Source organism: Prenolepis imparis, unplaced genomic scaffold (genome assembly GCF_030444845.1).
Source record: "Prenolepis imparis isolate NDT839.2.m4 unplaced genomic scaffold, iyPreImpa1.0 SCAF_5, whole genome shotgun sequence".
Lineage (NCBI taxonomy): Eukaryota > Metazoa > Arthropoda > Insecta > Hymenoptera > Formicidae > Prenolepis > Prenolepis imparis.
In genome coordinates, this window is record NW_028141163.1 from 4,039,213 (window position 1) to 4,065,156 (window position 25,944).

Here is a 25,944-nt window from a genome sequence, read left to right on the forward strand (position 1 = left end):
TATACAGAATAGCTTCATATAAAAAAAAAATTATTCGAAATAGGAGACTTAAAGTCTCTTTCAAATTTTTTTTTTTGAGAATCAATATAATTATCGAGTCTCGACCCTCTCTCGGGAATGTTTTCCTCCTACACGAGGTTTATCGTAAAGTGGTACATCGAGCTGTTGTAACGACAAAGCGACGTACAACGTACCTACCTAATGAGATTAAGGGCGCATTCGGGCCCGTTGGCTTTCAAGATTTAGCTCTGATCAAGTTTTGCTCGAGTGTGCAGTATTGGTTTTTCGTGTACGCAGTTTGCGATGCGTAACTCTCGATATATGAACACCCGCAGGCTCATAGGTTGCTTGTCGTTTTTATGGATATAGCTTGTATTTCATGCGGCGTTTATATGCGCTTAATACAGCAAACATACACTTTCAAAAATGCGAGCTGGGTTTATCTTAAAACACTCGGGAACGAGATTTAGCAGCTTTTTTTCATCCAAACGAAATTTAGCAGCTCCTAATAGGGAGAGAAGGTGAGGAGAGAAAACAAGGCCAATTTTGCGCGCGCGCGAAAGAGGGTGAATTTTCTCTAATTTTAAATTTAATTAGAAAGTCCTTGGGATGTTTAAAAAATAAAACGCAATGAGGGAAGTGAAATGTATGTGAAGGTCGTCGTATTTGTGCAGCAGCGACGTCCCGAGGCATTTTGTATTTAAAATTGTTTCTTTTTCTCCATTCTCATTCTCCATCTCTATTATTTTATATAATACACGAATCAATAAATAATATGTTTCTCTTTTTCACCTTTTGTTCACAATTTCGTAATTTCATAATGCTAATTTAATTTAAACATTTTACAAAATAAATATATTATGTTTATGTTATTAAAAACAAAGAGAGAAAGAAAGAGATATTTTTTTGTTAAAACTAATTAAATTTAGAGTTGACAAAGCTTATTCAATAATGAAAAAGATTTTCATTAGAAACTGAGAACTATAATTTGTTTTTATTGTTCAAATATTTGCATTTAAAAATCTTGTTTATCCGTATATAATGCAAGGAATATATAACACTTGATATTTCGTGTAATTCAAACGGAATCGCATATGCCATGGATATACCTTTTTAAAGTAACGTCTGTTGTTGAAGTAAACATCATTCGAAAGTTATATAAAGACGAACTTCTCATGCATTTCTATGAATTCCTAGGCACTTGATATACATGTATATGTATGCACGCGAAAATACACTCGTACTTAAGCAACACCCAAAGGGCAAGGCAGAGAAACGATCTCTTATCAAAACTTGGAATATAATTGTTATTTATCCAAATTTACTTGCAATTACTTGTTTTTACAAGATATTTTACAAGACTTATTTAACTGACACTATATATTATTGTTACTTTTTATTGTATATTATCATTTTTTATTTATGATACGAAATTAATAACGTTATATATATTTAGTTCATTATTTTAATTGAGCTTAAATTGTATAAGTAAAATTATAGTTAATAATAGCGAATGTGGTTTATGAAATTATCATTTTACTTTGCTTATTTAGTACAAACTTAATATAAAATATATTTCAGATTTTTAGTTTCTCTCTGCAATTTATTTCGAGGTATTTGTTATGATATAATATATATATGAAACTTTATTATCGAGAGATTATATCTATAACAAATAGACTAATGATACAAAGATTTAAAAACTACAAAGATTTAATATACATATATATAAAAAATGAGAAATTGAGAAAATTTAAATCTAAATTATAGAATACATTAATTTAAATGTTTTATAACTATACAAATAATAATTTTTCATCTTTCTAAAGCGAAGAATCAAAATTATGAAACGTCAGAAAAATGTGCCGCAATTGTGACGCCATAAAGCCAGCTGAAAATTAAATCGGCCGGATTAAAGTTTGATGCTGTCGTTAAAGTGAACAGCTATGCCCCTTTTTAATCAGGTATTTTACAGCGCGATTAATTGTACGGAATTGGATCTTTGTATCGCAGATCTCATTGCGTTCGGTCTTATCCTGTTGATTGCTTCGGCAATCCTAAAGCGACCGGAAACACCAGAATTTATTTCTCTCCGGGCGCAAGAGGCGCGAACGATCGATCTCGCCTGTTAAATTATTTTGCGCGCTGAATGAAAAAACTTGTTGCGCGAGGTCAGCATTGCATATCTATATACATCTGACATGCAGAAATCGTTATTTTTGTAAAGTGGTACTTATACAAGCAGAGTAGGAATTGAAGAGGACGTAATAAATTAATGCAAATTTTTAATTGTCTTATATCTTTCTATTTCTATTTAATTATATATATATATATTTGAATATCTATTTAATTATATATATATATATTTGAATTTTATTTTATTTAATGTTTTTGAAGAGGCAAGTTCAATAGTAGAATTAATTATTTTCATAATGAATTTGCGAAACTGATTTTATGCGACATTATTTCTGTTTTAATTGACTTTCATCACGTTTATCTTTTTGCTACCAACTGTAACTGCAAATTGCATCGTTAAATGAGTTGCTCCATCATGACATTTATATTCGATGCATTTTTGAACAAAACAAAATTGCAACCCATGTTTTTTTCGTATAACTATATGTACATATTTATGATCAAATTATGACGGTCGGATTATGCTCTGTTGGAAATACGAGTATATCGCGCAATGTATGTACATATTGCTTTAATGTAAACTTTTAGGTGATTTATCAGTTCTTCATTAAAAAGTTTTAACAGCGAGATATAAAAATTTCATAACGGCAAAAAAATAAGTGTATTGAAAAAAATTAATAATAATTTGAACCATATTTTTAAATCTCTAGAAAAATTGCAGAAAAGATGCAGAAGAACATTTAAAAACTAATCTAAATTTTTAAACTAGAAACTCATAATTTGATAGAATTTACTCTTTCCTCAAAATTTCTTTTAATTTATTTATTGTTCTTGACAGTTGAAATATTGCAAATTTGCTACATTTCGCATTTTCGCGCAGACTGACATATCTTGACGGATTGAAAGGTGAAAATTATACAATTCGAAATTCACAATTTAACTATTTATTCATCGATTTTATATTTTACATTTTATCGTACGTATATCGCAAGCGGAAGCGTAAAATTCAATATGCCGCACGCATTTATTCGATCGGTTACCTATCGTCCCTAAAAAAAAATTAGATCCACGAAGGCTGCAAGATCCTATCTCCTTGATTGATCTAAAATCTAAAACATCCGAGGTAGCCTGTATGTATATGTATTAGTCTCTTCTATCCTGTCGTCGGAACACACGCGACCGGGATCTTCATCGGTTTCAGTTGCCACTTGTGACGGAGAGCTTCCGGAAGTGGCGTTTCCGGAAGCGCGCTGTCGTCCGCGTAACGATCATCGCTTAACTCGTTCAAATCGCGTTGACTTAATATGTGAACCTGTATGTAGACATATATGATGAAATAATTATTATCGCTCGATCTTCGATTTATCAAATATTGTAAAAAGGAAAAAAAAAATACATTTTATATATCTCAGTATTTGATATTCTCTTAAACATTCATAGACAATTAATTTTTGGTAAAAGTTTGACAACGTGTATATGAGTTTGCGTTTGATATATTTGTTAAATAATGCATTTTTGGGCATAAATAAATATTTTCTTCTGAGATTGGGAAAATGATGCGGCTCGTGTACGTAGCTTTTTTCCAGAATTTTTGCTCGTATTCTGTGCAAATATTCATACCAACAGATAGTTTGCCGTAGCTTTGATTTAATCTCCGCATTAATATTTCCGAGGCGTGATTAATGATGCGGAGAAATGCGTTGCAAACAGTCATTCTAACATTATGATCGTAAGCATTCGGTCGTGTCGTTTTGTAATTCACTGTATCGTTGGTACATATGAATGAGTAATCACATGTTATGTAAATTAATGCAATTAATTAGGATTCGGCCGGCAGGCGAATTCTTATCGTGGACCAATTGTAACAGGGGCACCAACTGGATTAATTAATCTTTGATATTAATAGCTTCAACTTCTCGCCTTAATTTTTCTCGCGAATAATAGGGTATTAATTCTTTTTAGTCCCACGTTTTTACACGTTATTGCACATCCCGGCTTACTATTCTCGCCTGGCTTCTAAAAAAACGTAGACGACACAAAAAACAATATGTATATTTTTTTAGTCCATTACGAACGCGCCCACTCCTTTATGTTTTTATAAAAATTGAGGAAATATTTTGTCATATTGTTTATTATATATTTTTTTTTTTTCTGGAAAATATAAAACTATATGTATATATGTATATACATACACACGTATATATACATATATATGTGTGTATAGATAGGAGCTTATACGTAAGCATATACTTTTCCATTTATAAATGTTAACGATAACGTAATAATTTAGGTCACGTTACAACGATGCAAAGTCGTTATTATAAAGCAAATATATACGACGAATTTTGATCACAGACAAGAAAAAAGCAATATTCAATCTTGCATATTCAAGGTTCGAGAGATAAAATATAAGATTCGATCATATGTACAACTATGTACTTTGCGATACAAGGTTAATATTGTATAATCAAAGCTCGGGCAAGTCAAACGCACACGAAGCCTAATTAAACGAAACTCTATTTTACAACAACGTCGGCAGTAATGGACAATTATTTAGTATCGTTGTTGCGATCACTCGCTAACTTATTATTGTGGCAACCACGGCGATGTTTATCTTCGTGGGTGAGAAGTTCGTTGATCAATAAGCCGGTGAGCTTACGCGGTCGGTGCTAATTAAAGTTATGTATACTTGCACAGTACTCGACAACCACTTAGGGGACCGACGCACCTAACGCGCGGTAATACACTACTTCACACTATACTATATTGTACAATTATCGATTGTCGCGTGATCTTACCATGTAGTGAAGCAGTCGACAGGGATTGAACTTGCTCTGGCAGGCTTTTGGCTTGCAATGCGATGCGGTTAAATACCTCGGATAGTGTCCCTCACCTAGGTCTCTTATTTCGTACTGCGTCTCACAGGTGCATTGCAGGGACTGCGAATAATGCATCTTGGCGTTAAATGATTATTTTATTGCCTTGGATCGTTAATTGAGAGATGAACTAAAGTTCGAATTTCTAAAATATGAGACAGATGACGCAAATTTGGGAAAATTAATAGCGTTTTTCAATACAGCTGAGCTTGCATCTATTAATTACAATTTAATCACAAATTTCAAACGAATATTCCCTCCTCTTCTTCCTCTCTCTTCCCTAAAAGACTTTGGACAAATTCAGGCGTTAGAATGACTATTTAAGACTTGCAAATGTTTTTTGATTTCGCAAAAAAACTTTAATTAATTTAATAATAAATAATTATAAAACTTAATTTTTTATGTCATTTATATATTCAAATATCTGTATTATCTGTATTTTTCTTATTAATCTTATAATTTTTTTTTTTTTCAAAAATTGTTTTAAATTTAATCTCAAATACGGTTCGTCACTTCTTTTATAAAGCCATCTATCTTATACCGTGAAAGAAAGATGGATCCCTTGTTCCTTATCTTCTATTCTATTGGCAGAAAGGTTTATAATATGTACATACATAAAGAGAATATGTTAGATTAGATTGATGTAAATTAGATTGTTATAATCTAGATTGTAGGAAATATCTAAAGTGATTTACGACTCAAAACACGCTCGTTATTTTCTATAATTTTTTAAAAGAAAACACGGTTTTTATCTATCTTGGAATCACTCTGTATTTTCATTTACGAAAATTATAAGTATGAAGCGTATGCAAGAATGTCAAGTTAAATTAAATTTTCCGCCATGCGCCGAGGAATATTAAGCTTATATATATACATATTATCTCAAGCACAGAAATGGAGCAGATTAAAAAAATCTAGATAACAGAACTATTTGTAATAAAATTAATTAATAAACTGAAAAGAGGTGCGAGAGTAGAATTCGTCGCACGTGGCTCGATAGTTTTTCTAATGAATTTGTTTTTGACCTTTCAACGTTAGTCAAATATCACAAAGTGATATATTTCGATACATATTTCGAACTCGTTGTTTTTCGTATGATTGTTAACTATTGTTTCATTGTCACTTTGTGTACTACAGAAAACGAAGGACGCGAAATAAATGGATGACGCAACAGGAACAAAAAAAAGGACGAATTCCCTCTATCTCGCGTACTACTCTTCACGTACAGAGATTGCATTTAATTGCTCGTTATATTGTTACCGCTGTTGCCGCGAAATATTAACGCAATTTTTCCAAAAATGCGTAAAAAAAGTCATTATTTGCAGTTATAATTGTTGGCCCGCGGAATGACCTTTGATATTGTAATTCACGCTACGACGATACATGTTCTAAAAAAATGTTTAATTAAATAACATTAATTTAGAATATATCCACACATGCGTTTAATGAATTCAGAAATTCACCAAAGTACGATACAACGGATACTTTACTCGCAAAGAAAAACTTCTCTAAACTTTAAAAAACAAATCTCTAAACTTTAAAAAAATACGCCATTCTTTCTCTCTTCTTTAAATTATTTAAACAAAAAATATTCGCTTTAGCCGACCGTCAAGCGTTCTCCAGCCTTATATCGCGAGATTCATCGTGTAAATGATGAATTTGTAATTCATCTTGGGACGAGACGCGACAGCATCGTGCAAGACGTTGCTTGCTCGCGTGAAATGTCTGCAAGAGGGAGAAATTGTTGCAAATTATGCAAACGTACTCTCGTTACGAGACGCGGCTGTAGAACCTGCTCGCCGAGACCCTCGGGGCGAAAGCTGCGCTTGTCCTCGTAGAAGAAGGTATTCCAATTGCTCGCGATATCCTCGCGATCGTCCAGCACGAACTCTGGTGCGACGACCTGCTCCTTCCATCGGTCGATCGACAGGACTTTTCCTGGATCCTCTGCCAGAAAACCTTGGACCATGACCTGATCTCATACATGCAAACATTTTTACATTTTATTAAAATAATCAGATTGAAATCCATATTTATCTTATCGTAAGATATGATTATACAGAGTGTCCCTCACTAAAAATTGCTGAAATTAATCAGCTGTTATTTTTAAACGCCTACAGAGAGTAAAGAAAGTAAAATCTTCTCTATTTAGAAGATAGGTTGTTTTTTTCATGGTGAATGATATCTCAAAAGAGATGAAATATTCTTTTCCATGGGAATTTTGAATTTTAATTTTATTGGCAACAAATGCAGATAATTTTTTTTTTCAAACGTTATGTTATAGAATACACAATTTTTATTTTAGTGATAGATTGAATTGAATGGATTGTTTTTCAACTTTTTCTTTTTTTAATTGAAATATCGAGACTTAGACAAAGTGATGAAAAAAAATGATGAAATAAAATCTAATTGTATTTATGCACTAGATAAATTTAAACAGATTATATTTCTTTACAATTTTAATTTAAGATTCAATTAAAAAAAAAATGATAATGAATATTAAAGAGACTTTTAATAAATGATAATTTCCCTCAACATTTTTTCTAAAGAAAACCCTGATTTATCTGTCGTTTTATATTATGATTGCCATCTCTGCGAAATTCTATGCAAAAGAAAAATTAGCTTTCTCCATCTAATGTTCTTTACATATGGTGCTTTAAATTAATGCTAAGTAAAGATATATTAGGCATTTCGCTCACACAACGTAAATATCGTGTAACAAATTGCAAGAAGGTAGACACACACAACTGATAGCTTACACAAAGAATGAAGAGCTTCATCCTTCCTAAGACACGTCTCTCACGAGCCATCACCGTACACTGAGGACACGTCTCTAACATCCTCTCCTTATATACAAAATTATGAAAATAATAGCGCGGCCTATGGTTGATGAGACGATAGGTGAGATCCCATTACATCTTGTCACCGAAAGGTGCCATTAATGCCACTCGATATCCATTCGAGAGAATGCGTGGATTTCAGGTGCCTTTGTTCGCGCCATGTCCACGCAATCCTCGTCTTTTGTCTCATTCTTTCTCGCGTGTCTATTCATATCCATAAATAAGAGTAGGTACCTTTTCCTTCGGGAACGCGAAAGAGAATCGGAATTTTCGACCTTATACCGCCAAGACGGGGCAAGTAAGGGCGTCCGTCAATTTCATTCGGAATATTTGTCTCGTGGCTGACGTTGCGCAGTAAATTTGACTAGTAGACACCTATAAAATTCCAATTCCGCTGTTTACTGTTGTCTGTCGTGACGCAAAAAACGACATGCACACCATTGAATTGACAAATACATTCGGGAGCTGCGAGTTCGGCGCAGGGAAATGGCTTGCGAGATAAAATTTATTTGCAGTTTTTCAAGCAGACCATATTCAACTACGCTGAAGCTTGCTCGCGAAGCAGTTTAAAGTTGTTAATGTTGCGGAAGACTTTCCGCAAGCGCGCAATTTAGCATCATGTATATTCTATATATGTATTGATATATCGTCACATTATATTAAGAAAACTTTTTTCGACGTATATCTAAACTCATTTCAGCTCAGTGTCTTTGACATCGCGTCAATTTCTTCGACGACTCTCATTATTTATTCCAAATTTCTTGCAAGAAAGCGATTAATACTTTATTTATTAAAAATAAATATTTTATTTATTAAAAATTTTGTAAGTCTCTTAAATACCATCAGATATTAGAGTCAATCTTTAACAAAAAATTCTCGAAACAAAATATTTTCTTCTTAAAATTATGCAACAATATTTTTGTCCTTATCCTAAAAAATAACATTAATGAAAATAATCAGTTATATGTTAGTTATCCATTTAGCGTGGTTTTTTTTATTTTCCCAAAAGTCGATGATTACGGCGTTGTTTGGCGAGTAGTTTTAATTGAGATTTAATTTGCCGCGGACGACTCGCGGAAAATTAACGTGCGTTCGATTATCGTCAAAGCGACGTGTCACGCCAACCAACATTCGGACGAACAATCGGAATAGAATTTATGTGGTTGCCGACGCGAGAATCAGAGCCCGTTTTTAACGAGCTCGTCATAAGTTTTAACGACGCGTCGCGAAATATCGAAGCAACAACAACGGGTCCTCTCTTCGCGGCGGCGTTAACCGAGCGCGAGATACGGAAATGTCGCTATTATCCCTATATGGCATATGTAGAAAAAAGAGAGTTTAAATGAAAACGCACTGTGTTTCGCCCTCCGTTAACCGTTTGCCGGGATTCGCAGCGAAATTACGCAACGCGTTTCGCAATCGCGCAAAATACGCGTAACCCCCGATGTAGAAACTCGTTAATACCTTTCAATTTACTGATCGCGGAGATTATGCCGAATTACAAAGGGTCTTTGAAGGGATTATGAACAATGTTGTGTATTATTACATTGACAATGGCATGCACGATAATAGAGTTTAACGTCGAAATATGTGATTCGTTAACTCTCGATGTGATCCGATATAATTGTTAAAGGTCGGTCAAAAAATAATCCGCAAATATTTAAATAAACATGGATACAAGACAATTTCTTAACATATCTCATATATATTTCACGAGTAATTTTAGATTAGATTATTCTTACATGATTTGTAGATCGGTTTCAGTATTACTTATGTATTATATTTTGACGCTTCCTGCGCAGAATTTATTATTATATTAATATTAATTATTATTATTATTAATATATTAATATTAATTATTATTATTATTAATATATTAATATTAATTATATTACATATAAAATTAATATTAATTATTATTATTATTAATATATTAATATTAATTATATTAAATATAAAATTAATATTAATTATTATTATTATTAATATATTAATATTAATTATATTAAATATAAAATTAATATTAATTATTATATGTATATACTTGGGCTATTAATTCTTTCAGAAGAATTTCTAAATAATATTAGAGACATCAATGAATTACGTACGTTTCTGCAAATGTGAAACGTACTTTTTTTTGGCACATCTCTCATATATCATACATTCATTTAGTTGTCAGTTGACTTTCATCATTCAATTTTGTTTCATAATTATTTTCGCATTGTTTATGCCCGACGAGCATATAAACTATGCACGCAGATATACGCAACTTTTACGGTCAATAATTATTTTCTGCACTAGATATGCGAGACCAGGATCGATCGCACAGGTATATACTAGTTTTCCCTCTCTTCCTTCCTATTTCTGCTGGTGGTTTTTCCATTTACATGCGTGAACTGGATCGATCCGATTAGATCAGTCATGCTACGACGACAAAGTATCGCGAGGATATAATCGCAATCCAGCATTCATTTTTCCAACATTTTGTCGTCGACTATCGTAAAAATGTCGCTCTCGTAACAAAGCTGGGAAGAAAATATTTCTTCCTTCTCTTCGCGAGATGTACGAGCGATTTAAATAAACATTGTATGCAGTGTCTCAAAATCATCGGATTTTTTAATAGCAATGTTCTAGCCAATTTGGAGATGGATTTTCTTTAGCTTAAAAAATATTGAAACATTAATAAATTTTGAGTTATAAAGAAGATTTAAAAAGAAGGGCTTTTCATTAAATTTTGGGATCAAAAGATTAACAAAACTACATTTTTTTATTACTTAATTTAGAATAATTGAAAGGTTTAATTTATTTAGATATATTAGATTTATTTACAAAAATATATAATAGAAAAAATTGCGAAATTTGCAGAAAATGATGATCTTCTTCGATATTTTCGTTAAGGAAAAACCGATTCCAAATTATTTAAAAAAGGATACTATTAAAAAGACATCAGAAGATATCGTTGACATAGTTTTACGATATTCTATATCTATATATATACAAAGTATCTTAAAATTATACATTTTATTATATATTTTTTATTCATAAGCATTGATCGTAATAGCTATTATTTATTAATTATAATTGAACTTTGAATAAATAAGCTTCAAAGATAAAAATTAATAATAGAAGAACTTGTTCCTCTATTATTGTCAGTTAATTTTAATTTGAAAATTCCTCAAACAGTATTTTAAAACTTGTGATTTTAATTTTTTTCCAAATTTACAATTAACTTTATATATATAAAATATTTAACTTCTAATATAACCTATGATATTATGTTCTAGTATTATATATTATATATATATATATATATATATATTACGTCATTTACAACTTATTAGAGATAAGATCATACACTACAAACGATGTTAAGAGCTTCTTCATCGTTGATAAGGATTCTTGTGAAATTTAGCTAACATCTTACCAAAGTTATATAACATTTCGTATCCGGGTGGAATAATTAATTATAATCCAGAAGTTAACGAAGCACACGGAAATATGGCTTCAAAGCAAAGAGGTCTTAAGATACAAATTCAAAATGGAGGCTGTTAAAAGGTCCAAACGATATTTACTGAGATGTCTTGTTCAAGCGTATTTTTTTTTTTTTTTTTTTTTTTTATTAAAATCTTGTGGATTTTTCTTGTAATTCTCTTGTAATCCTCTTGTAATAAATGCTCAACAGATCCCGAAAGATGTCGAAGAATGATCTTCTGTTAACCTCTTAAGTGATATTAATCTGTACAAACCGCTCATCTCTCAATATTAATCTCCTTCTCTACTCTTCTAAATGCTATTTAGATGCAACGTTGAAGTTTGACATTAATTGATGCGTTATCGAGAAATACTTGGTGTGACGAGAATTACTAATGATCAGAAAATACGTCGGTTTTGATAAACGATTATTAATCGTTTGCTCGTTTAGACAGTTTAAAATGTATATAGCGTTAAAATTATCGGTACACAACGATGTATGATGGAAAAAACTGGCTGCTCAAGTTGACAAGTTTAGTAAAGTGTTATTATATTCTAGATTGATATAGTGGAATAACTGAACTCGCCATTTTATCGGGTACATCGTACATATTTGCATTTTTAAAGGGCTAAATTTGTTAAATCGTTTTTATCAGTTTGTGATTAATGTGTGCGACAAACTTCGAAAACATTTTCCATCATCGTTTATAAAATAGTTTTTATCGATAGGAGATGGATATTGGCCTTTTTTTAGAAAAAACAAAACACATTGTAAGAGCAATTATTTTTTTAATACAGAATGATTCTATAAACTTAGATTGTCATTTTATTCTTGAAAAAGAATAGAAATATATAAAGAGAATTTTTATGAAATTGATACTTTAAAATATATATATGTATATATGTATATAATTTATTAAACGCAGAATTAAATTTAGACATAATTACAGATTTATCTCGAGGAATTATTTATCACGAGGAATCAATCTCTCGTGAGGAATGAATATTAAGGTCATTTCGTATATCTACGTTGCTGAAAATTCTAAGTTCATATATTTATTATTTATTTATTCGATACAGTCTCTCGTATTATTAGTCATTAATTCGTCCCACAAACACACAATCGTCTTGTGCACAAAACACAGATAAAAAGTGTTCATCGACTATGACGCACGCGCGACGTTTGCGCCCCTTCCTAAAGCTAAACAGGAGGAGCACGCAGCCCTCTATATATTTCATGGAAGCACGAGACTCGGGGCACTCCACGCGTTTTTCACAGCGTGAGCATCCACGGGAAGATATCGAGCGACGAATCACAATTTTTTCCCCTGGAGAACCCAGGCATCCCAGCATCCCCTTGGTACCAGAGGCATCCTGTATACCGGACGTCGCGGCGTGATGGCATTTCCCTCATCGATCGCGATCGTTTTCATCGGCGTGGCCGCTTACGCGGTTACGGCCGGACCCGTTCAGGTAAATAAACTATATTCATTCATTCGTGTCAGCGCGTCACGTGGATAATGCAATTTTAATCGCGCTCTTTATATTCGACCGAAATAAATTATTTAATCACAGGATTGTAAATATAACTCAGAATCAGAATCTAATGTTTTATATTTAATGGATTTCTCCTTATTATATCTCGTTGCTAAAAGATGTCTTCGTTTTTTTTTTAATATTGATTTTGTTATTAATTATTAAATAAAATTGAGAGAAATTTGTTCAAGAGCATATATTTATAGATTCGAAAATTTTATTTAATATTTTCAACATGCAGAAAAACATTTTCAATTTGAAAGAATTAAATTCATTTCAAAAGAAAATATGTAGATTACATAAGAATAATATTTCGTGTGTAATGTATAAAGATTCGCATTAATAATACCAATTGAATTATTTTGCGCGTAGAATTTTTAAACTAAAAATCTGTGTGACATTTTCTCTATTATGCAAAAATAAAAAATTCGATACATTTGATAATAAAGAAATCATACGAGAAATAAAAAAGCGACCATGGAAAATTTCAAATTCCAAAGTTTAATTTTCTCGCTAACAATGATAAACAAATGTCAGAAATTCAAAAACTACACATATGTGAAAATTTGCACATCAATAACTTTTGCGTATATAAATGATATTAAAGTAGCAATTCCCAATTGTTTTTTTTTGTATTTATTTTATGCAAAATTGTGTGACAGTGTATCGAATCCCCAAAGGCAATTTGTCCCAAAAATATAAATGTAAAGTTTCTAATTTCGTCGTTATTCAACGAACAAATTTTTCGTTGAAGGTAGATTTATTAATTTTAACTCTGTAAATTGGAAGATGCAAATTCATTGGTACGCTTTAATTTGCAATTTTTGCCAAATTTTTCGTTGAAGGTAGATTTATTAATTTTAACTCTATAAATTGGAAGATACAAATTCATTGGTACGCTTTAATTTGCAGCGAGCGCGTGCAACAGGCGCGTATTCACGCTGCCAATCACTATAATTGCGAGTAATAATACGAGCGCCACATGAGTGTATGACTGTTTGTTTGTCGATTTCGACAATTGCGTATTATACGCAAACGAGATTGAATTGTGTTTAACTTTTACGCGCGCCACTGGAATGTAATTAATTTCGTCACGTTATAGCGAACATAATTGAATGATAAAGCGCGTGACACTGGACATTTTGCTTTGATGGAATCGACTGTCCGAACATGTTATCTTTCGACGTTATCGCGTTTTAAGATTACAAAATGTGGTCCAGAAATTCACAATAATTTATGATTCAACATTAATTAAACTTATTACACCTGCTATTATTGTACATAAACATAGACTGTATTTATATATTATTTCTACAAGGTAATTATGCTTATACAATATTACTTTCAAAACGTCAATTTAAAAAAGATGATGACAACGATATTTAATCTCTCCGGCAAAGAGCAATAAATGAACAATTAAATTAAGAACCGTTCTGCAAAAGAGAGAAAGACGGAGAGCAAGGAAATTTTTTGCGAGAAATTTTTTTTTTTTAATGAAGAACGCGCGCAATAAAGAGAGGCACAGTGTATCCACGATGTAATTACGGCGATCCCGCCTCCGCTTCAAAGATTTACTTGCGTAGTCCCGCGCTTTATATTAATCCTACCCTCATCGAACTCCCCTCCGGGGTGGAGGAGGGTAGAAACCCGGATCGCGGATGTTTATCTCGTCGTGTGCTTTTCGCTCTTGTTGTTTACCGGATAAAATGCCGGGAGCACGATGCGCCTCGTTGCATTCGCAACTTGTTGCATCCGTTCTACGAAGTGCACCCTTTTCTTCACAGCGTCAAATAGCGTCTTCTCTCGCGCGCTATTCTCGTGTCATGACCTTTCCACGAGACATTATCCGCGCGAGATTACTATACGTTCAATGATTCTCGCCCCGTTCTTGTTCTCCGATAAGTTTCGAAGTGGCGACATATCGGAGGAAGTTGCACTTTGCCACTTTCATTTCGCACTTCCGCAGATTGAAGTGATCTCACAGCCAGCGTCTCTTGATAAAAAAGCATCGTCTCGATAAAAGGCATCGCAAAAGAGAATCACCGCCTTTCCGAGCCGCCGCGAAATGGAATAAGTGAAGATCGATCGTAAAGAGAGAGAGAGAGTATGTAAAAATAAAACTCGGAACTATTTTTTGTATTTTATACAGTTACATTTTTCTTCTAAAAAATGAAAAAAAGAAAACATGTGTAAATTGTATTTCTTATTACTTATTTTAGTTGAAACTGATATCATTATTTTAGAGCTTTCGAATTAAATGTAACATTAACTTTAATGTAAGTTGTACTTTTTGAAAAAAAAGACTTGACTTTAGCCTCGCATTATTCTTCTTTCGACTTCACCGCTTTCAGTTGACATTTATCTCATACAGCGAGGAGAAGCAGAGCGAGAGAATTTTTTGAAACGAGAGATTAATGTATTTTCTTCTTAAAATGTCATATAGTTTTCTCTCTTTCTCTTCTATATATTTCAGCCGACGATACCATCGGCTGTCTCTAAATGCTAAAACGTAAAGCAAGTACACGCGAGATTGTAATTTGCAAGGACAAATCGCGATAGTCGAGACTGGATCGGAAACAGAGAGAGATGCTCGCGAGACTTTAAGCTCAGCAACCAAATCCGCCGAATGGGTTAAAGCTTGCACGGTATATATGTCATGACCGTGTATGCGCGTTCCTGCACGCAAAAGTTTTCCCATGCATACTAATAGTGCCCATAAGGCAGTTAGGCGGTATGCACCTGGGATGATATTTGGATTCGCGTTGTAAAAAGGCAGCGTATGCGTGTGTTCGCGAAAATATCGATGTATATGTATGTCCCACATGGTCTTTCTGGCGTTCTCCACAAGGAGAAATCGCGTAATTCCCTTTTACATTTTTATATAGTTGAGCGATGCGACACTCTAAGCACCAACGGATAATCATGATCGCACGTATATACATGCACGCACGCAATGGATTTATACAGAGATAGATATGCATTATGTGTAACTTTCTTGAACATGTAGCATGTATAATTGTTAATATTTTAATCGGAAAAATAATTATGCAAAAGGTACAGTTACAGTTGCTTTATTTTTCTATTTCATATTCATATTTTATATTTATCATATTATAAGTAAATTTACACAAAATATAGTATGAGTTATTTGATTTATTAGACTAGAAGAAATTTAATTTTTTAAATGAAAAATAAAAATTAAATTTGACTTTTCGAGAAATAAGGAAAATGTATATATACACACGCCGTGTTTATTATTTAATTATTTCTAAAATACTCTTGACATATGCATCTATGTATGTGCATACCTTTTTCTAGATTTATGTAATTTCTGAGAGATTTATTTCTCCGAATGCAATATAAATGCAATATAAATTAATTTAAGTTAATATATAAATATTTTATATATTAACTACATAATATATGATAACATTATATTTTTATTTTACAGTTGCAGTCTTTTTTTATACTTTACTCTTTTTGTATACTTTGTATATGCACATACAGCTTCTCCCTCTAGATTTACATAATTTTTGATATATATACTTCCCCGAATGTATATATAATTTAATATTCCAATATTGCCTACATGACGATATCATATTTTTCATGAAATTTGCAATCTTTTCGTATGCTTAATAGAAATAAACTTTTTTTAATTTTTAATTTAAATTAAATAAAATTTTTGTCAAACGTTCTTTACAACGCAACGTTCTAGACTTCTCTATATGCAAAAACTTCGCAACCCTCGTTTTACGATCGTCGTAAATAAGATCGGTACGACACCGCTTTGCTTCCTGGAAAGCATTTAATTACTCGTCAATTGCTTCCCCCCCCCCTCCTATCCTGTTATTTATTTAAAATGGCTCGAAACTTCATTAACTTGATCAACTGTGAACCGCAACTCGCCCCCAGTTACTATATACGTGTCTCGCGCTGTAAGTTACGGTGCGTGATGAGAAACGCGATTCCATCGGAGGTTCGATCGAAGCTACACCGTCGTCGCCATCTGGGTTTTAAGAGAAGGAAATTAAATCCGCAAAATTTTCTATCCCTCGGCGCTTTATGATGCACATGAAACTTCATTTTCTATCCTTTCCGACATGCAGTTGCTCTCCGGAAGACCTCGAAGCGAGGCTACGAAAAGCTTTTACATAAAATTCGATTGAACCGCTAAAACGCATTGTGTTTCTTCATAAGAGAAAGGGAGAGTAAAAACGTACAAAAGTATGCTTGCGTGACGCTTAGTTTTTCCTTTCGTCGAATGTTCCGCGTATAATCGATAAGCTCGACGAGTGAAAAAACAGGTCTTTCGACCGCGACATGAAAAAAAGCAGGCTATTCGTCGAACAAAGGTGAAACCTTCGACACGGTATCGACTTTAACCCTTATAATTAGTCGTGCGAGTCAAGTAAATGACACGGCGCAGTAATTTATCGATCTGTAAATGTAGTTAACAGAATGCATTTAGAGTCGACCTGAAAGACTCTTGCAAAGGTATTAATATTAAGTAAAACAACGACCAATTATATAACTTTGAAGAAAAATAAGTTCTAAATAAGATATCTGCAAAATAAAATTAATTAATTAACATGATACCTACATAATTAATTAACACATTATTTTTAAAAGATTGTCTTCCCCCTTTCAAGTTATCTTATAAATGGATTATTTCTCTATCTCCACTATAATAAAATTCAATTTGTGAATAGAGTCAAACAAATCGAACAAATTCACGAGAAGAGGTGAAAAAATATGAAAGAACCGTACATTGCTTGTCACGAACATGAAAAAAAAAATAATGTGAAAGTCTGAGAGTTATTCGTCGAATGCACACGACCGTCACAACATCGATCGTCATAATGCATTTTCAATTTAACCGAAGTCAGAACGATTATGTTGGGAATTTATATTATAATACACCTGTGGCGAGGAAAGTTCGATCCGCGAGGAAGTAAAGTAAGACCTAGCACCGAAGCGACGAACGAAAAATTGCAATTAGCAATTAATGCAGTCCTCGGTGCAAGTCCTCGATAAGCCATCGCACCGCAAGAAACGACGACCAGCACGTGCTGTCGTCACGGGACTTTAACACGTGGTCGGTAATTCTTTACGTGATCTTAAGCTTTGCATTATGCATACACGCAACTTTCTTTTCTTTCTTCTTCCAGTGTTGTATCGCAACGCTCGTTCGATCCTATCGATGTTGGACAGATACTGAAATTTATGTATTGAAATGAATAATTATATGCGTTTGGTGCGAATAAATAAAAGATCTTACGTTTTCGATCTAGATCTAAATACATAAAGCGTAAAGATACGCGATATGCGATACATTTTGCAATTTTTTACTAAAAAGATAAATAGATAGATGTATCGCCGCGACACGAATATATTTTAAGAGACACGCTGCAAGCTCATAAAAAATTATTTGTGATTTTAAACACACAATTTTATGATAATTATATTTTATGATACTAATGATATTTATAATTATACAAAAATATAGGACATCTATTATATTTCATATTATTTGTATGAATAAAAATTTTTTTAATTTTATTTTTTTATTGATATTACTAATTTATATTTATATATGCTAAATTTATCCTTTTTTTTATTTTTTAAAAACTCGAAATATATATATATATATTTTTTTTTTAATTACAATCAGACTGATGTGAAATTTTTCCCCCATGTGATTTCTACCTACCTGATTTCCTGATTTTTTAATACTAATTTTAAAGTTAAATTATATGTATAATCTGCGTTCTTTTTATAATGAATGTTGATAAAGTGTAGTAATATTCAAACAACACAGTTATATTGTAACGAAAACAAAAGATGCTTGTGGATATAATTAAAAAGTTTTGCTCATTTTCCTGTTACAGGGTATATCGAACACGGTGCAACGGGACGAATATGAATCGCCCGTAGTGTCGGATTTCTTGGCAAGATACTTGGAAGATCGCAGTGAGTATCATTGAAGAGAAAAAAATATTTATTTGCTTATTATGGAGAGAGAAGAGAAACTGTCTAAAAAAACAATGTAAATTTTTTCAAAATATCAGTCAGAGTTCTGACTTTTTGAAACTAATATTGTAAGATTATTAAATGTATATCCTTTAAATTAAGTAAAAAATATAAATACAAATAAAATTTATTATTATTACTATTTTTAATCATCGTCTTTTACTTTTCGTCATTTTTTAATTATTTAGTTATGTTAGCCAAATTTTTTGGATTTTTTTTCTCATTTATTTCGCGTGTTTGTCTCCAATATTCTATATAAATAATAGTTTTTTTTAAATTCTTTTACTAACGTTACACTGGGAGATTGAATTTATAATCAACGACAGTATTTATAAATAGGATATACAGAGATGAAGAGTTGCAATATCTATGCATTTTAAATCGTTTGTTATCGTAAAAGAAATGTATACCTTATATGCAGTTGCGAAATCAAATACAGCTTCTCTTTTTCTCTCTCCTTTTGATCATCACAATAAATATATAAATAAATACATAAATAAATTCTGTTTGAAGTCCATTATGTTATCACGCGACGAACATCAGCAGATACGAATAAAATCCGAAAAATACAAGTTATCTTACCTTCTGAAATGTTTTATCGCCATAAACTTTTTGCAATCACACGCGATTGATGCGTTAAGTAATTCGTCATCTCTCACATACTGGCGAGTGTATTCATCGGCTAATTATAGTAAATGATGTATTGTGTCGGGGAAAAAAACGGTACGTGATCGATAGCCATAGCGAGGCTACTGTACGTAAACCGTGATCCTTTGCCCTTTGATGTATCACTTCTATGTAATGCGATCTAGAAACGGAATTATTTACCTAGAGTTGCCTGATATATTTAATTACCCGCATAAATCATTGTATTTACATTATACACCTCAATTAATTATTTGTGAGAGAATATCTATTAATTATGCTAGTCCGAAATAGTTTTTTTTTACACGTATCACAAAATTATTAAATTAACTGAAATTAATATTAAATAATTACACACATTAATGTGAAGACAAAAGTATATAACTATTGCGGAAAGAAGACATTAGAAGAGAAAAAAAGTCTTTTCAAAAGAAAGAAAGGAATTTTACTGAACATTATTTTATATATTTCATTTTTTACAGACATATCATTATACAGAGAAGACATAAAAAAATCTATATATATTTGAAAACTGCATATTTCTACCTTTAGTATAAAAATTTCTGTGAGAAGAGGAAAAACGGAGAATATATTTTATTAAAGCTTTTTAAGGAAGAAAGAGAAATAAAAGATTTAAAAGATATGTGCATAGAGGAATATAAATTTCTCTCTAAGGTTTCTAAGATTAAATGCTGCAGAATTAAAATTTCCTCTACGAGTTGCGTTATTCATGAACAACGCGGTTTTGTTTCATATAGTCGACGAAAGATCATAAAGTGCATTATGTTATGTCAACCAATCATTGTCTCGTCGCGAAATCGAGTTATTAAGATTAAATCAACAATAGATTATAGAGCATGTTTGAATGCACCCCTGATAAACAGAAAGTGTCATAGAACCGCCGTTTTACGACGCGGTTATCATCCTTCCGATTGCATTTTATGGCTTGATTATAGAGCATTATGGTTCAAACATAAGATCGCCCACACACTCACTTGAATAACAAAGCATGAGGAAAACAATAGCAATTTAAAGTATTTAAATTGGTTGTTCGTACCGATTCAATTAGCGCGTTTAGTCAATTTAACTTCAATTTAAGAAATGCATAAATGAGCAACATTTGTGTACGTGATTATTTTAGTATAAAATCATAATATATAATATTTACCATTAATTGAACTACTTTCTTGCGAAAAAATAGTCAAAGTCCAAATAAAGGAGAGTAATAAATATACGCACAACTATTTTCTTAATAATAGATCAAAAGTAGATAGAGAATTAAATATTTAGATTATCGATTAATCGTTTACAGATTGCTTTTTAAGTTGATTCTGATTTTCTGTAAGGATCATTACACTCTGTGCGACGCAACATCTTACAATTAGCAAATTTGTCCATTCAACTGAGGGGATACGTGTGTTAATTAAATATTAATAAAGCACATTCTTGTTTTTTCTGGCCGCCCAAGTACTATTGTATTAATAATTAATATATAAACTCGAACAGCAATGAAACATTAATATATAAATGCGGTCGTATATTCCTGACTTAATAATTCGCACAAATTCGCATCATTTATACACATTTCGATCCTTTTCGACCCTGATATTTTCTTTTTGTCACGTATACATTATACTTTTATTAGATAGTGCTCATTAATTATTTATGCAAAACACGCGTATCTGCCGGTTCAAGAATAATCGAACCAAAAGTTGATAGAGACTTACAATTAGAGTCGAGATTGAACGACACACTTGGGAGATTTGCGATCAACTTATTCATGTAATTCGATTCTCGCAATGGGAAAAATTCGCGTGTGCGAGTGTCAAGCGTGCAGAAAATTGTTACGTGCGATATGTTGACATATAGTCGACATCACGATAGAAGGTAAGCGTGTAATAACAATTTAGGCATGAAAAATCTCCGTTAATGTCACCTGTCTTCGCGCATGCCACGACATGACATTCGCCTCGCATGCTTTCGCACTCGGATCTTTCGTAATTTTTATAAAATTCCTCAAATTCCTACTGCACAATAAAGTGCATATTCATCCTTTACGGTTCTATATCGATTTTAATGGCTTGTGTGCATATATTATCGTGTAAAATAGACAGCATCGCATGATAAAAAATCGAGAAAATTGATGTATTTTTTTAACAGCTGTTGAAAGATTGATTGTTGATCGTCAAATAATTATATTAATTATTGTGATAATTTTGCATGTATTTATCATATTTAAACAATATTTTTAATTTTTAATTTTCAATAAATACATAGCAGACATTAATTTATAACGCATGGCATAGTTGCATGAATAAGAATCGTGATTTGATATCGCGAATAAATGAGGATTGAAACAAATAACGTGTTATTTTGGTGAACTTTACATTTGAATACAAAATTTAAACCTTTTGTATTATATTTTTCCTTTTATGTTCATGATTTAATTTGTTTAATGCAAAATGTACATATGGTATTGAAAAGTCCGATGTAATAAACGGCGTAATGAAAATTTTAGCATCGAAAATTGCACTCACCAAAATAATATCGGTTTTAATACCGGATGGAAAACTATTAATTAATTTTATTGTTTCATTATTGTAGGAACGAATGAGAGAACGAAGCGAAACGATGACCCGTACGCCTACGGACAGAATAATAACCAGCACACACGTTTATTAGATTTAGAGAATCACTTGAGCCAACATTCAGATTCTGATGAAATACTCGAAGGACGAAAGAAAATTTCTGTTAATGGATTGCGTGGCGAAATCCATAATTCTCCGCTCAACTCCGAAATATTCATAGATTCATCGAATCATCATCCGTATGAAAATGCCGGTCAATTATACACGCATCAGCTTGTCAATCATGATGTTTTGGACAACTCAAGAGAGCACGATGGAAGACTTGTGAAAAGTCATGACGACAATCTAGATCGTGTCGACAATGGGTATCTCGTGAGAAATTTGGACCAGATCGGCGGTGGACATCTCGTAAGAAATCTTGATCAGATCGGTGGTGGACATCTCGTGAGAAACCCGGACCAGAATGGTGGATATTTCGTGAGTAATCTAGGCCACATTGGCGAGGTACATATCCCGGGGAACCTTGATCATATCGGTGGTGAACATCTCGTGAGACACCCGGATCAGATCGGCGGTGAACATCTCGTGGGCAATCCGGACCAAATCGATGATGAAAATCTGGCTAGAAGACGCGCCTACTCGAATATAGAAGCAAGGCGACGCGTTAATCAGCCCGCGGTAGCCTCAAGACGATTGGATGCCGCGGTAGCCTCAAGACAGTTGGATGCCGCGGTAGCCTCAAGACGATTGGATGCCGCGGTAGCCTCAAGACAGTTGGATGCCGCGGTAGCCTCAAGACAATTGGATGCCGCGATAGCCTCAAGACAATTGGATGCCGCGGTAGCCTCAAGACAATTGCAACAAGCCGCGGTAGACTCAAGACGATTGCAAGCCGCAGCACGAAGACTGAGTCGGATAAGAACCGACAGCAGCCTGAACTAGATCGGCGGTGAAAATCTCGTGAGAAGTTAGGAGTCATTTTGCCTGATTGGGCCGAATCCGAAGATATCTACAAGGGATGAAGAAAAAAAATTATTTAAGAGCTTAAGAATTATCGTAAATGCGAAAGATGACTATATTTATGATTATTAAATGTCTTTCTTTACGACATTACTTTTGATTTCCTAATTGTCCAAGAATTATGTATACTTTATGTAAAAAATTGGAATTGATTAATTATATTTTAATAAATATGCATTATAAGAGACATGCAATTTTGGTATAATTAAAAAATTAAACAAATCGCACAAAATATATAATAATAAATTGAAAAGTTCAGTTCAGAAAAGAAGAGCATATGAAAAATGTAAAACGAATTTAACCGCATAATTACTTTACCTTATCTTTATTATAAACAAATTATTTTTCCCATTCCTATTACATTTCTTTTTTCTTTCCCTCTTTCTCTTTTTGTCTATACATATACATATTTTATAATAACGAGATATAATTAATTTTATTTATATTATACATGTTCCAGATTTTTAAATTAATTTCATAAATAAAAATTGAATTTGAAAATATATATGTTCCATAATATGTTATTAAAAAGCTTAAATTTTTTTAATTAATATTTTTTCGAAAAAGTGATATTCTCTCTCTTAACATAATATTTATACATCGCTTTTAAAAACTTCTTAATTTCAAATATATTTGTAATACACACACACATTTGATATAAAAATAAGGGATGAATATATTAGCTCGTTATAATAATCATCGAATGACTGATTGATCGTTTTACAAAAGCAAGCATTCGAGCATTGACATTATATCTTTTATCGTTTTCTCTCATACAATAGAAAGAGTAATAAATCTGTATCTACAGGCGTATCTACTCTTTTGATCGTTCGATGTTTGTGTATTTTTTGTAGTATTATTCAGTCTCTCACATCAATCTCACATCATAAAATCAACGTAGATCTATTGCAGCTTTTTAAAATGTTCAAGGTGCGGGCAGTCGTAATTTAAACGGTCTGCGACAGGCACGTCGAGGGTTGGATTCGTTATCTGGAGCAACCTTTGGTGAAAACAAGAGATACGCACCTCTCAGGTAAGATGTTATTATTGATATGCATGTGCACGCGACGTATCTGATGATAAAATGCGAGCTTATTAAAACGAAAGGCTTCCATCAAACAAATTTTTTATCCATACAGCGCTTCATTAAATATTGCACTTTAAAGTATTTCAGGATTTATGGACTATCTGATCAAACGAAGACATTATATTCTCAATTAAATGCATAATATATAATTTTGTTTTTTTTTATAGAAAATGCATTCTCGAAGGATTATAAAATTTTCTTTAAAGACATTAATGTTCGTGTATTAATTTCTCCTCAAAAAAATTAATTGTAATCTTTCCAGACGCCTTTGTTTACGCAAATATTTTTTAATACTGGAATATTCTAATTGAAAATCAAGATTGCCAAAGGAATAAATTTGGAGAATTGTAACAGATAATTCGAAAGAAAATTATTTAAGCAGAATATATAATGTAGATTTAATTATAATTTGCGCGGTGAATTAAACAGAACTTTCAATTGAAACTTTTTATAAATTAATTATAAACTTTTTAATTATAATAAATTAAATTCGCGGATTAATATCGATTTGATTCAATTTGCGCGCTTTTATTAATTTTATAGTACATAAATATGATGCATATATAAAAAACATTTTATTCGCTTTCAAAGAGACACGTAATCTTTATAATAAAATAGAGAACCTTTGAGTTTCTTAAGTCATTCGTCGAATAAAAGTATTTTTCGATCTGGAAATAAAAATAACATACATGCGCGGAATGAAAAGTTCACGAATTTCATTCCGCGCATGTATATATGTTATTTTTATTTCCAGATTTTATTTTCAAGGAAACTGCAACACGATTTCTTATCCCCACTTTGATCAAGATTATATTTTTGACGAAATAACTGCTAGTTGTTTCGCTATTTATATAAACATACATACAGCTCGCCGGGCATTTTATTTCTCTCCTCGCGATCTCTCGTCACTTTTCTATACCTGTCCCGACGATAAAAGGGTCAAGTGTCGTTTATTGAAAGGTTCATGCGCAAAGGGCTTGGTTTCCTTATCATCAAATTTGATGTATTTGCTTTTTTTCGGTCGTGTTTCCACCGGCAATTCCACAAATGCGAGCTCGATCATTACCTTTTCACTCTATTTCTCACAAACACACCTAGACGAGGCGGGTATCGCTGTGTTACATATTCGATTACATTACATGAGCTAGAAAAAAAAATAATACGATAAAATCAGAGGGAAAATTGCGCGCCGCTAACGATTCTCTTTCACGACAACAAAAGTTTTATTCAACGACGAAAACAGAAAAACTTACAAAAGGAAGTGACCCCATTATCCGTAGTTTTGATATTGAATAATACTTTTGGCCTGCAATACTCTATCGTGACACGCAATTGTAAAAGTTTCTTTTCTCCAATTTTTCGAACTATCGCTGTTACAGATAGTATTTCGATAAAATTTTTGTACCATCTATTGCCCTTTCGTTTAATGCCACCATTTTCACAAGTTCCGGATATCAGAGTACCATGCAGGTATTCAATTACGTTCGCTTGACTTCGTTGAAAGAAAAAAAAAAAGAAAAAATAAAATAAAAAAGAATAGCGATCATATCTCATTTCTCGCGTCTGACTACAAGAGTCGATATTTCCTTCGTGTCATGTCTGACTAGTTCCGGCAATAACTCCTTGTTTGAATATTTCCGACCGTAACTACTTGCCATATTCACTGCAAGAGATTACTTGTTCGCGCTCTTTTACATAATAATAATTTAATA

At 32.4% G+C, this 25,944-nt stretch overlaps 2 protein-coding genes across 2 annotated transcripts; one reads left to right on the forward strand and one right to left on the reverse strand.

Annotated features, from left to right (window-relative positions):
• Positions 1-3,091: 3,091 nt before the first annotated feature.
• On the reverse strand, positions 3,092-7,852 carry LOC145936089 (prothoracicotropic hormone-like). Its single transcript, XM_083037979.1, has 4 exons — positions 7,772-7,852; positions 6,778-6,984; positions 4,935-5,075; positions 3,092-3,448 (listed from the first exon to the last, which is right to left on the reverse strand). Exons 1-4 carry the CDS (start codon positions 7,850-7,852, stop codon positions 3,290-3,292), a joined length of 588 nt encoding a protein of 195 aa, XP_082894105.1. The 3' UTR covers positions 3,092-3,289.
• A 4,711-nt stretch (positions 7,853-12,563) lies between these two features.
• Positions 12,564-23,332, forward strand: LOC145936597 (uncharacterized). The gene is made up of 3 exons (XM_083038913.1): positions 12,564-12,796; positions 18,751-18,832; positions 22,142-23,332. The coding sequence occupies exons 1-3, from the start codon at positions 12,722-12,724 to the stop codon at positions 23,065-23,067; spliced, it is 1,083 nt and encodes a 360-aa protein (XP_082895039.1). The 5' UTR covers positions 12,564-12,721; the 3' UTR covers positions 23,068-23,332.
• Positions 23,333-25,944: the final 2,612 nt, after the last annotated feature.